The 12,332-nt window shown below is 40.4% G+C and overlaps 1 protein-coding gene across 3 annotated transcripts in view; it reads left to right on the top strand.

Moving 5' to 3' along the window:
- Positions 1 to 12,332, top strand: part of MAPK1 (mitogen-activated protein kinase 1) — a 108,714-nt gene that overhangs the window by 71,012 nt on the left and 25,370 nt on the right. For all 3 annotated transcript variants that reach the window (XM_042962517.1, XM_042962519.1, XM_042962518.1), the window contains exon 4: positions 6,688 to 6,804. In XM_042962517.1, the coding sequence (XP_042818451.1) occupies positions 6,688 to 6,804 (117 nt within the window). The remainder of the gene's footprint in view (positions 1 to 6,687; positions 6,805 to 12,332) is intronic.

The following is a 12,332-nucleotide window of genomic DNA, read 5'->3' as shown; positions in this document are numbered from 1 at the left end:
TGGGAAAAAAGTTAAGACAGAAACAAACAGAATCAGACTATTTTGTTGTCTCTTCATTGTTTGTGGGCTTGTCTTTACCTAGGGCCATTTTATTCTCTGCTCACCAAAATTTACACCCACATTAATATATCTGTGTTGTTGACCATCTGCACAACCCAAGTATTGTTTTCAAAACCCAGTGTAACACAGAGACTCAGAAATACAATAGGATAATTAAGGTATTTACAGCAGTACAGTTCACCCACATTTTGAAATGTTCATATGGGGTTTGATTCATTCACATAGGTATAAATATTCAGGAGAGAATCTCATTTGTAAAGATGAGTACAATATGTCCTCCGTTTTGTCCTGTTGAACATGTCCAAAGGGCAGGGTAGGGCACAGTGGCAGTTCAGGTGCATACATGAGGGTTGAAAGAACACAAGTGGGGAAGAGGGTCTTTTCTGCTTGAGCTCTGAAATCACTGTATATCCATCACATCCTCAGTACCTTCCAGTAATCATGTTGCCTATACCACAAGCTCCTGTGCTTAGAAAGTTTGTAACCTGTGATCTTTTTTTAAAAATTTTTTTTTTAATTTTTTTAATGTTTTATTTATTTTTGAGACAGAGAGAGACAGAACGAGAGCAGGGGAGGGGCAGAGAGAGAGGGAGACACAGAATCCGAAGCAGGCTCCAGGCTCCGAGCTGCCAGCACAGAGCCGGACGCAGGGCTCAAACCCACGGACTGTGAGATCATGACCTGAGCCGAAGCTGGACGCTTAACCGACTGAGCCACCCAGGCGCCCCTGTAACCTGTGATCTTACTCATCTCTTGTTATTTAGGGTTTTCTGAAATTTCAAGTGGACAGTTATATATGTCATTTCTTCCTTTTTCCATTGGCTTCTCTGTTACTAAAGTATTCTCTACTCTTGAGCCCTCAGGATATCAGCTATTATCAATGTCTTAGACCTTTAACTTTTGACTCCTACCAGTCAAGGGCAACAGCAGTTAAGACTTCTTTTTCTGCTTCCATAAACATACTTTACACTTGTTATCTAAAACCTTGAGACAAGAAGATGTTGTCTTCTGGAAGCCTCTCTTATAGACTCCCTCTTTATTTCTCAGGGCCACAGAAACACAAGGGTCATAGATCCTGTTTGGAGATTCTGCTAACATATTTCTAATGGAATTTCCAGGGGTATGAGGTCTCTAGCAGTCTCTGTCCTTGATGTTTGCTAGACTGAGCCCACAGAAATCCTAGTTAAGAGTCCCAGGATCACAGTGTTTGTGGTTCTGGGTATGCTTCGGAAAGAGGACTCTGGAACATATGAAATGAAATCTATCCTTGGGGCTTCCTTTGCTTAATGAAAATCTCTGTTTAAACAGCCCAAAAAGTAGCCAGGTAGTAGGAGTGCTATAGGTCATTTTGTTTCTTGTACCATATCCTACTGGTCTATATCTTCCTTTGTATGGAATTACAAAAAAAATTTTTTAATAGCCTTGGTAATTTTTTGGTTAATGCCATGTAAATTTGGCTAGTCTTCAGTGTTGTGGCATTAACTTTTTTTTTTTTTTTTTAATCGTATGAGCATTTCATAGATGACCGTGAATGTAGTTGTGGCATCTTTTAGAGCTCTAAACCCCACATCTCTCTCTTTATTTTTTAAATTGTAACCAGTAATTTTTTGAGAGCCTGCTGGTTCTATGCCCTGTGCTAGGTGTGGGGGATGCAAATAATACAACAAAATTACCCTTAACACCAACTCACTAATCTGAAAATTTGTAACTAAAGTAAAGGGATTAAACATTTTTCCTGTCTTTCCACTGGGATTTGTGCATCAGGGTACACAGTTCCAGTTGAGAATGCCAGATAATAAATGCAGAAGAAATAATAAAATCAGAAAAGTCCCCATTTTGCAACTTGCAATGAAATAATTGGTTTGTGCAATATAACCCATGGCTTATATGCTCACCTTGCTCAGACTCTGAACACCCTGGGCAGACTGCTGCTGCCTCCCCGCATGAACACCCTCTTCACCTCACACACAGACCATGTCCTGATCTGGGGCTCCCTTTTAACTCTACTTGGATCCTACCTACCCCACTGGGCTGCTAAGGTTCTCCCAACACCACAGAGACCCTTAATGTCACATGACCCCCACCAAAAAAAAAAAAGTTTAGGACTGGATTTCCTCGAGGAAGATGAGGAAGAACAACCGCACCTTTAGTTTTAATTCTAAGAAAATAAATGTATTGCATATTGCAGCATTCAGCATGATAGGCTTATTTTGTCTTTCCTGGTAAAGGAATGCTTGTAATTCCAGTTTTTAATTATCCCTCTTTTAGGGGTGGGGAGAGAATATGAGTGGGGAGGGGAAAAGGGAGAGAGAGAATCTTAAGCAGGCTTGATGCCCAGCATGGAGCCCAACACAGGGCTGTATCTCAGAACCATGCATGACCTGAGCCAAAATCAAGAATCAGTCACTTAATTGAGCCACCCAGGCAACCCTTCCCTTCCTTAATATTGCCACTTTGAATGGTGTAATTTTACTAACATTAATTATTTAACATAAGATTTAACGCTGGTAACTGAACCTTGATTTTTTTATTAAAAATTTTTAATGTTTGTTTATTTTTGAGAGAGAGGGCAGGGGAGGGGCAGAGAGATGGAGACAGAGAATCGGAAGCAGGCTTTGTGCTGACAGTGGAGAACCCGATGCAGGGCTCAAACCCATGAACAGTAAGATCATTGTGACCTGAGCCGAAGTTGGATGCTTAGCCAACAGAGTCACCTGGGCACCGCTTGATTTTTGTTTTTTAAGAGATTATCAGTAATTCAGATATTGTTAAAAAAAAAAAAAAAAAGTCACTCCTAGAGTATCTGTCAATCCATCCCAGTTGTGCTTCCTATAAACATTTAAGGCATTTATTGACCAAATGTCGAGAGTCCTCCATTAACAATTAAGTCAACAAGTAAGTTAAGTGTTGCCTTTCTCTAGGGACTTAATTCTGTTTTAGCTGGAGAGATGGGCGTATGCAAAGCTAACTATCATAGACTTTATGATGTATTTTAATATACCTCTAACAGTATTAGAGGAGTTCAGAAGAGTGAGCAGTCAGCTCTTGGGCGGGTTTGGTGTTGATTTTTGGGAAACTTCTCAGAAGAGCTTTCAAGCTGAGGGTTTAGGGTAAAGGAATGGCATGGATAGGGCACTCAGGAGAGGTCATTGCATAGTCAGGTCATAGAAGCAGGTGTAGTCTGGAGTCTATAGGAGCAGGTGTGGGCAGGAGAATATGGTGAGAGAGATGAGATCAGGAAGGTAGTTTGGTGGCAGCATATGAATGGTCTTAAAAGTCACACTTAAAGAATTTGGGTTTCGTTCAATAGACAGAAGGGATTGGTTCAAGATTTTTGAGCCAGAAAGGTGACTTATATTTTAGAAACAACATTTAGGCAGGAATTTAGAGGATGAATTAGCTTACAGGTGGGTAAAGTCTAGTTTCCCTAATTTCCAGACAAATTAAACTGAATCTCAACTAAGGCCATGGCAGTCGAGATGTAGAAGCAGCCAATTCGAGAGCCACTTTATGAGGTTTCAGGTTCAGTTGCCATTTCACATTTGCCCAGCTAGATTCTTTACAGTGTTGCTCTGGCTTTCCCCAGGTCTTTCCATGGTTAGCATCTCTTTGGTGTCCCAGTATCGCTTCAACAGGGCCTCCTTAAAGGGTGCCTATCCCATCACAAGCACTGTGTCCACTACCACTCTGTTAGCTGTTTTTGCTTTGTAACAAATAACCTAGAGAAAGTGGTCTAAAACAATAATCATGTGTTAGCTTCTAGTTTCTGTGGGTCAGGAATTTAGCCAAGGGGTAGCAGTGATGGCTGCTTTCTGCTTTCATATATGGACCTCAGCTAGAAGACACAAAGGTAAGGGCTGGAACCCTCTTGCATACCTGGCAATTGATACTGGCTGTCACCTGGATCACCCACATGTGGCCCACATGTCCTAGGTTTCTTCCTGAGGTGGCCAGAGGGTTCCAAATTCCCCAGTAGAAAGAGCGCCAGATGGAAACCATGTTGCATTTTATGATATAGCCTCAGAAGTCACATAGTATCACTTTTCTTGGTTCAGGCTGTTAGAAAGGTTTGCCCAGATTCAAGAGGAGGGAAGATGGACCCTACCCTCTTGATACAAGTTCAAAGACCTTATAAGAAGAACATGGAGGATGGGTTTTAGTGGTATGGTCCTCTTTAGAAAATAAATCTGCCTTATCTATGAATTTTTTATATTCTGGCTTTCTGAATCTATTTGGGACTTATTTTTTGATTCAACTAGCCAGTGAAAAGCCATGTATCAAGTCTGAACCCATCTAATCTGTGTGACACCAGTCATAGGAGGCGGTGAAGGATCTGTGGCCATGGTCTGGAGCCTATGCTGGTTTTGTTCTGCTGACAAGATGCATATACTCTGCACAATTCAAAATGTGGCTTTTAGGTGTCCCATCTATACAGCAGAAAGCAGACTGGTGAGCTTTGGTTGAATTTAAATCAGATGAAGTGTTAGCCTTGAAAAAAAGAGAAACTATGGGTCATAGATAGGTTCAAAAATTCAAGCCACAGAATTGAAATGGGTTGGTGGTGGGTAACATGGCAAGTGATGGCTCTAAATGGCTTAGAGGACTCGCCTCTGGATGTAAGAAGAAATCAGTCATTAGTTGCTTCTCTGAGTTGGAAATCATGCCACAAATAGGACCATGTTGCTAGTGAGAACCTCCTGTGCATGGTTACTGGGAAGCCCTCCTGCAGTTCATGTCACTGGAATTGGTAGAAAATGCTGGAAAGAAACAAACCGGTTGCCAGGTACATTGAAAGCCTAAGAACAGCCAGGCCAAAGTTACAATTTCCTGTGATCCCACATACAAGCTTATGGCCATACCTCATCCAGATTCTCTGACAGGCCCATAACTATTAGGAGTGTAATGGCATTGATTGACAAGCAAGCCATCTTTGAAAGGTAAGGTTGGTACTTACGGTGAAAGTCACCTCAACTGAAGTTAATGAGTGTACAATGGCCAGAGTTGGCTGTCAGCTATGGAGTAGGACCCAGGATTTCCTCACTATGCAACTCTGAGAGTACACCTAGAAAATGGCCTATGGAAGAGCAAATAGAGAAGCAATTACGATAGTTGTTCCTTTTGAAGATACATGTTGATGGAGATTATGCAGCACAGATACCTAACTCTTATCAGAGATACCATGTGGTGATACCAGTGTCCAAAGCTAGAGGAAGGCATCTGTGAAGTAGATGGAAGCTTTCTGAACCTTTCCTAATTATTGAAACACTAAACTATGGGATATTTGAGCAGAGATTGTTGTCCATCCATTTAAGTCCTCTGAGTATCTCAAGCATGTCCTTTCCTCCTCATTTCCATTTTTATGGCCTGAGCTCAGGCCCTTATAATTTCTTAGCCAAATTAAAGCAGTAAGCCTCCAAAGCAATCTGTTTTCCAGGCTGCCTTGTACTGTACTCTGGCCTGTCTTTATTAATATGTCTCTTTCTCAGGTTAGTTCCCCAGATGTCAAGGAATTAAAATATCCTGCAATTATATGGGTCTAAGTATAGTTGGCCCTTGAACAACACAGGGATTAGGGGCACCGACTTGCACCCCCCCAACACACACACACACACACACATAGTCAAAAATTTGCATATAACTATTGACTCCTCCAAAATTTAATAGCCTTCTGTTGACCAGAAGGAAGCTTTAACTGATTACATCAACAGTCAATTAAACATATACTTTGTGTTATATGTATTATATACTGTATTCCTGTAATAATACCTGACTTAATTTTTTCAATATTTCTAGGCTATGTGGTTTCATCTATGAGTTTTTTCAAATTGCTGCACATCTGCAAAAAGTTTTCCAATATATTTATTGAAAAAAATTCCATGTATGTGAACAGACTTGCACAGTTCAAACCCATGCTGTTCAAGGGTCAACTGTATTCTATAGTTATATAGTAGAATACTATACTATCTGTATAGTACTTTACAGATATTTTATATGTTGGAGTTTGGAGTAGCACTAAAGTATTGGATGACCAGATGATGAAGGTACTTTTGTGAGTCAGGAGAAATTAGAAGCTGGATATTTACCTAAAAAAAGATTCATCTTTTGTATATGAGACATCTTTTAAGGCTTTGGGAGTGGATTTGAATACATGGAAGGGAAAGAAGTGGAAAAAATCTTTGAAAGGATCTGCATTTGTGGAACAGGTAGAAGAATAGCAGGAAGTGAAATCTAAGAAACAAGACAAATGTGAGTCAAGGTGATCTGACAGTGTGATGATCCTGGAAATGCCAGCAGGAGATGGCCAGAGAAAGGACCCTGGACAGTTTCTGGTAACTTCAGAACAGTTTTTGTCAAGTGACATAAGCAAGATTACTGTAGGATAAGCAGATAATGAAAGGTGAGGACAGATTCCTGGAACCTGTTCCTCATCTCCAACTTTGGATAGTCATCACTGCCTCTCAGGTTGTTGTAAGGATTAAATAAGAATGAATATATAGAATTCCCAACAAAGTATCTGCCACATAGGAGTGGCAGCAACTACTTACCATCATCATTATTGCTATTGTCTGATCTTTTGATGTTAATTTCATTAGAATCTCTAAGGCGTCCCATTTTTTTCTCTCTTAGATCTGTGACTTTGGTTTGGCCCGCGTTGCAGATCCAGACCATGATCACACAGGGTTCCTGACGGAGTACGTAGCCACACGTTGGTACCGGGCTCCAGAAATTATGTTGAATTCCAAGGTAAGGATCAGGTTTGCATAGAAAGAAAACCAGGAAGCAAAAGAATTTTGGAAGCCTGTGTCTACTTAGGTTGAGGCTTGGCCTGTCTGGCCCAGAATGAAGGTGCTGTCTTAATCTCTAGGTCAGCATTGAACTTCTGGGCCCTGGATTTTGACCTCTCTACCTCAGCTGAAGTAGTGCTGATGTGTTAGAGAGTTGGAAGGTGTGTGTGCCTGTCTGGTCACTGTTAACAATAAATGATCTTTGTCCTAGCCTTTGGTCAGCTCTCCTGAAGTCCTCCCTATGGCAGCTTTTACAGTTGCTCCTGCCACTGCTGAGTACAGGCTAGGCTGGCTATGTTAGAGGTTCTCCTATAGTATGTAGTTTTCCGAAGGTGGACCAGTGCTGTCCTGTGCAGGTCAGATTTGTCTAACGAAGAATGTCTCTTCAGCAAAATTATACCATAGTTTGAAGAAAGGTGTGGAAAGAATAGGAACTACTATGGATTCTTAAAAAAGTAAGAAAAAGTGAAGTATATCTTTGTTAGGTTTATAAACCAGGTGGCAAGCATTGAAGGCTGCTGTGGAGATTGAGATTCAGTATTTTTAATATATCATTTGCAAATAATATATGAATGAAGTATCAGATTTGAGAAAGTAAGTGGGCCCAACATACTTCTACATCCAATACTTCAAATTAGGAGATTTTGAACTTAATTCCTCCGTTGGTTTGCAAACTGCCCCAGTACAAGGTGGGCAAGGAGAAACTGAAGAGGCAGAGCACTCCAAATTGGTCATGGCAGTTTTAAGAAGTAAAGGAACTTATTACAAGTCTTGTCTTGGGCAGCTAGCTGCAAGGTGAATAGATCTCCGCACTCATCTACCAAAACTTAAAAGTTTATGTCCAGGCCTTAACTGGCTGTGTCACATATGCTGCCCAGATGGTCCGAACAATAGCTATTCTCTCCCAGCTACATCCTTGAAAATGGCGCCACTGTGGTAACAGTGGGCAGAGCATGTATCCCAAGGATAGGGGAGGGAGCGAGGAGCCTCCTGTTGTCCAGGTTTCAGCTCAAGGGTCAGCTGTTAGTCACATTGTCTTGATGACCTCCTTCAGCACCGTCTACCGTTAATGTAATGTTAAGATACATGAAAAAAAGCAATAAAAGTAGACATTGGGCCTTGTGTCTCAGCTCTAGGAACCAGAAATCCACCCAGGAAGCTTAAAGGGAATTAATTAGTCCATGGGGTTTACTGTCTTCCTCCATCGTTTATAAATAGAAGGGCTTGAGATGAACGCTAAGTTGCTTTGTGAGGAAATGGAATTTGTTTAAAGCAGTTAGTTATTCTTGATATACATTTGTTCAGTTAAGTTATAAAAGTAAAATTGCATTAAAATAAATTCCATTATAAAGAAAGATTTAGTGTAACAGATGTTTCAGAGAAGAAAATGTCGTGTTGATTCTTATAATTCTGTATTACACATAATCCCAAATAGTAGGTTTTTTCTTTGGACTGGCCATGTGACAGCCATTCCAAACCAGAAGCATTTGCATGCACATGTGCAGTGCCTGCTGGTTGTAAGGGAGAGCTGTTGGTGTGCTTTTTATCCTGGTGCCTTCATGGTCTTGCAGCCTCCATTCCAACTTGAGATGACTCTACTGTCTTCACCCTCCAGAGGGAAATAACCAAACAATGTGGCCTCTGTTCCACAAGGTGCCCAGCACGCACTTCCTGCTTGTAGAGTTAACTATAATCAAAACTGAGTGTGAATTACTTTTTATTTATAGCACCTCTAGACTGAGAATGTTACTTCTAGTGCTGTATTCATTTTTTTATTATTATTAATTTAGAACAATTTTCAAACCCTTACAAGAATTGAGAGTACAGTGAACACCCATATACCCCTTCCCTAGGTTCACCAGCTATTAACATCTTACTACTCCCTTGCTAGCTTTTGTCTCTGCCTGCCTCCCTCCCTTCTTCTCTGTTTCCTTTGTCAACTTTTTGGCACTTCACAACATAAACTACTTTACTACTAGACCCTTTGGGACATACTGATACTCATTAAAGGGGGAGAGTGTTCTTTCCCCACAGTCATAGTACCCCTAGCACACTGAGACAACCAGCATTAATTCAGTGATATCCCAGTTATCCCACCCAAAAGTTCTTTACAGCTGTTTTTGTCTTATTTTCACTCTGTGATCTAATCAAGTTTTGTGCGTTGTGCTCACTCTAGAACATTCCTCCCACCCTTTCTGTCTTCTTCATGAACTTCAGTGCTTTGCAGAGTACAGACTGGTTCCTTATGATTCAGTTTAGGTCACACTTTTCTGGCGGGAACCCCGCAGGTTCTTGGAGCTCATGTTTCCCAGCAGGCTTACCAGGGTGGTGTTTCCCTTGGTGACTCCTGGTCTCTATCACTTATCATATTGGGGGTGGCAAAATGGTAATTTTCCAAATGTATTGTTCCTTGTACACTAATTTGCTGCCATTTTTCTTTGAAGAGCTTTCTCTTTTTTTCTTTCTCTTCCTATGTCTCCCACCTTTGTTTTTAAAACATTATTATAGGGGCACCTGGGTGGGTGGCTCAGTCAAGCGTCTGACTCTTGATTTCAGCTCAGGTCATGATCTCGCAGTTTTATGAGTTTGGAGCCTACTTGAGATTCTCCCTCTTTCTCTCACAGTCACTCAGTCTCTCTCAAAATAAACTTTTAAAAAAGCCATTATTATGGATTCATGAAATATGTGCTGTCCATTATCACCTTTTTATTTTTATACTTCTATCGTCTCCATTTTGACAGGCTAGAGTGCTCTGTGTGTGTGTGTGTGTGTGTGTGTAACATTTTATTTTCATAGTTTCCCACTTGCAAGAAAAGTATAAGCAGTAGTTCTCAAACATTCAAGCCCCAAGACCCCTTCACTTTCTTAAAAAGTGTCAAAGATCCTAAGCAAGATTTGTCTATGTGGAGTGTCTCTATCAGTATTTGCTATATAGAAATTAACACTAAGACTTTTAAAAAGTATTAATTTCTAAATAATAATAAACCTACTGCTTGTTAACATAAGTTTTATTTATAAAAAGTGTGTTTACTTTCCACCACAAAAACATTTTAGTTAGAAGAGGGGCGTTCTTTTCATTTTTGCAAATTTCATGTGGCCTAATAGACCATTGCTGGAATCTCACCTGGTTCTGCACTCTATCTGTCCAGTAGGTTGATTTGGTTTAAGTCCAAGAAGAAGAGGCTTCACACAGATATGTAGTTGGGAAAGGGGGTATGTATGTTAGTCTTTTCAGCTGCTGTGGCTGTTCCTTTTTGATACTACACTGAAACTCAACAAAATGAAAAGTTAATTGTGGAATCTAAAACCATGCCACCGAACTTTTTGTACTGTCTTACTAAAATCCATTGGTCTACCTTACACTCACTGATGCATGCTTTGGAATCAAGCATTTGGAAAATACTAGTTCACTGGGTTATCCAGATCTTCCAGATGTCCTATTTCGTGAATGATATCCTCTCATGTCATGTAGCATCTGGAAAAATTTTTTGTACACTTGTGAGAGAATGAATGAAAAGGAAAACACCTTAGAAGTACAAAATAACGTCACTCTTCAGATCCTTAGAGGGAAGCCACATGGAACCCAGGACCACTTGCGAGAACTGGATAAACTTCTGTAATACTTCAGATCCACCTCAGATTCAGACTCACCAGTTCTTTACCCTTTGTCCCATTTGTTTTCTCATTCTCTCTCTATACATGTGTGTTTTTTCCCCTCTGAGTCATTTGAGAGTAAGTTGTAGATGTGCACCTTTACCCCTAAGCATTTCAGTGTGTATTTCCTTAGAACAGCAATTCTCATGTTCCTGAGGACATTTGGCAGTGTTTGGAGACATTTTCGGTTGTCACAACTGGGAGAAGAATGCTACCTACTGTCCATCAACTAGTTAGAGGTGAGAGATGCTGTTAAACATCCTGCAGTGTGCAGGACAGCCCTCACAGCAAAGGCTTATCCAGCCTAAAGTGTCAGTAGTGCCAAGGTTGAGAAACCCTGCCATAGAAGGATGTTCCCTAATATGACCATAGTATAATGATCAAAAGTGAGAAATTTTTTTTTTTAATGGGAAATTTAACACTGGTCCAATATCTACTGCACTGTATATATTCAAATTTTGGATATTGTCTCAATAATCACCTTTATAGCTTTTCTCCCCCTACTCTAGGCTCACACATTGCATTGTTTCTCTAGTCTCTTTTATTTTTTAATGTTTTTTTGTTGTTGTTGTGTGTGGTGTTTGTTTTTTTTTAGAGAGAGAGAGAGAGAGAGAGCGCGCACATGCACAAGCAGAGGAGGGGGAGAGGGAGGGAGAGAGAGAATCTCACACAGGCTCCACACTTAGTGCAGAGCCTGACACAGGCTCCCATGACCCTGGATGCTCAACCAACTGAGCCACTCAAGCACCCCTCTCTAGTTTCTTTTAATCTATAATAGTTCCTCAGCCTTTTTTGAAGCCTTTTGAAGGGTACAGGTTGGTTGACTGTTTTGTAGATGCACCCCAATTTTGTGTCATGTATTCCGGGCACGAATACCTCAGAAAACAGTGTTTTGTTCTCAGTGTATCGTATCAGGAGGCATATCTGGTTTATGTCTGTATTGGTGAAGTTCATGTTGATCTTTTGGTTAAATGGTATCCTCTCGTTCTCCACCATATAATGGTGATAATTGTGGCTAATTATGACAATTATTATTAGGTCAATAGGAATTTGTGGGGAATACTGTAAGTTGTGTAAGTTCTCTTCATCATACTTGTAACCACTAGTTTTTACCATCCATTGATGATTTTGTAGCTCTATCATTCTTCCTTTGTTTTAGTTCTTTCCATTTATTAATTCATGTTTATATTATTCAGTGGCTATTCCATAGTTGCCATTCTGTATTTGATGTTTAAATTGTCCCAGATTTTCTAATGGGAGTCACTTTGACATGGTCCCACTAATGTTGAGCATTTCCTTGCTTTGTTTTTTGGCACTAGATGCTCCAGGCTTACCTCCTAGTACTTTCTCTGTCCCAGACTTGGAGTAGCCATTTCTCCAGGGAGCCCTGGTTCCTTTTAGTTGCTTATTTTTTGTAAGTTTTTAAGTGTTCCTCTTCATTTAGTTTTGGCCCAAAGCAAAAGTTATTTTGGATTACAAGAATTTTGGGAATAATGACCTTGAAATTCAACCCCATTTTATCATAGCTGTAGATCTGACCATTGTTTGATTTTTGGAAAGTTTTTTTCTCTATTCATTTACCACTATACCAAGCTATCTTTTTTGCACTGTTGTATGATTTAGACATAATTATTCCAAGTCTTTTTACAGAGTTCCTTTAAAAGAAAATTTATACCTGGGGCACCTGGGTGGCTCAGTTGGTTAAGGGTTCAACTCTTGGTTTTGGCTCAGGTCATGATTTCATGGTTTGTGACATCGAGCCCTACATCGAGCTCTGTGCTGGCAGTGCAGAGCCTGCTTGGGATTCTCTCTCTCTGCCCCTCCTCTGCTCGC

The sequence above is a fragment of the Panthera tigris genome, chromosome D3, assembly GCF_018350195.1.
Source record: "Panthera tigris isolate Pti1 chromosome D3, P.tigris_Pti1_mat1.1, whole genome shotgun sequence".
Taxonomy (NCBI): domain Eukaryota; kingdom Metazoa; phylum Chordata; class Mammalia; order Carnivora; family Felidae; genus Panthera; species Panthera tigris.
Note: the sequence above shows the minus strand (reverse complement) of the source record. Positions and strands in the feature narration are given on the sequence as shown.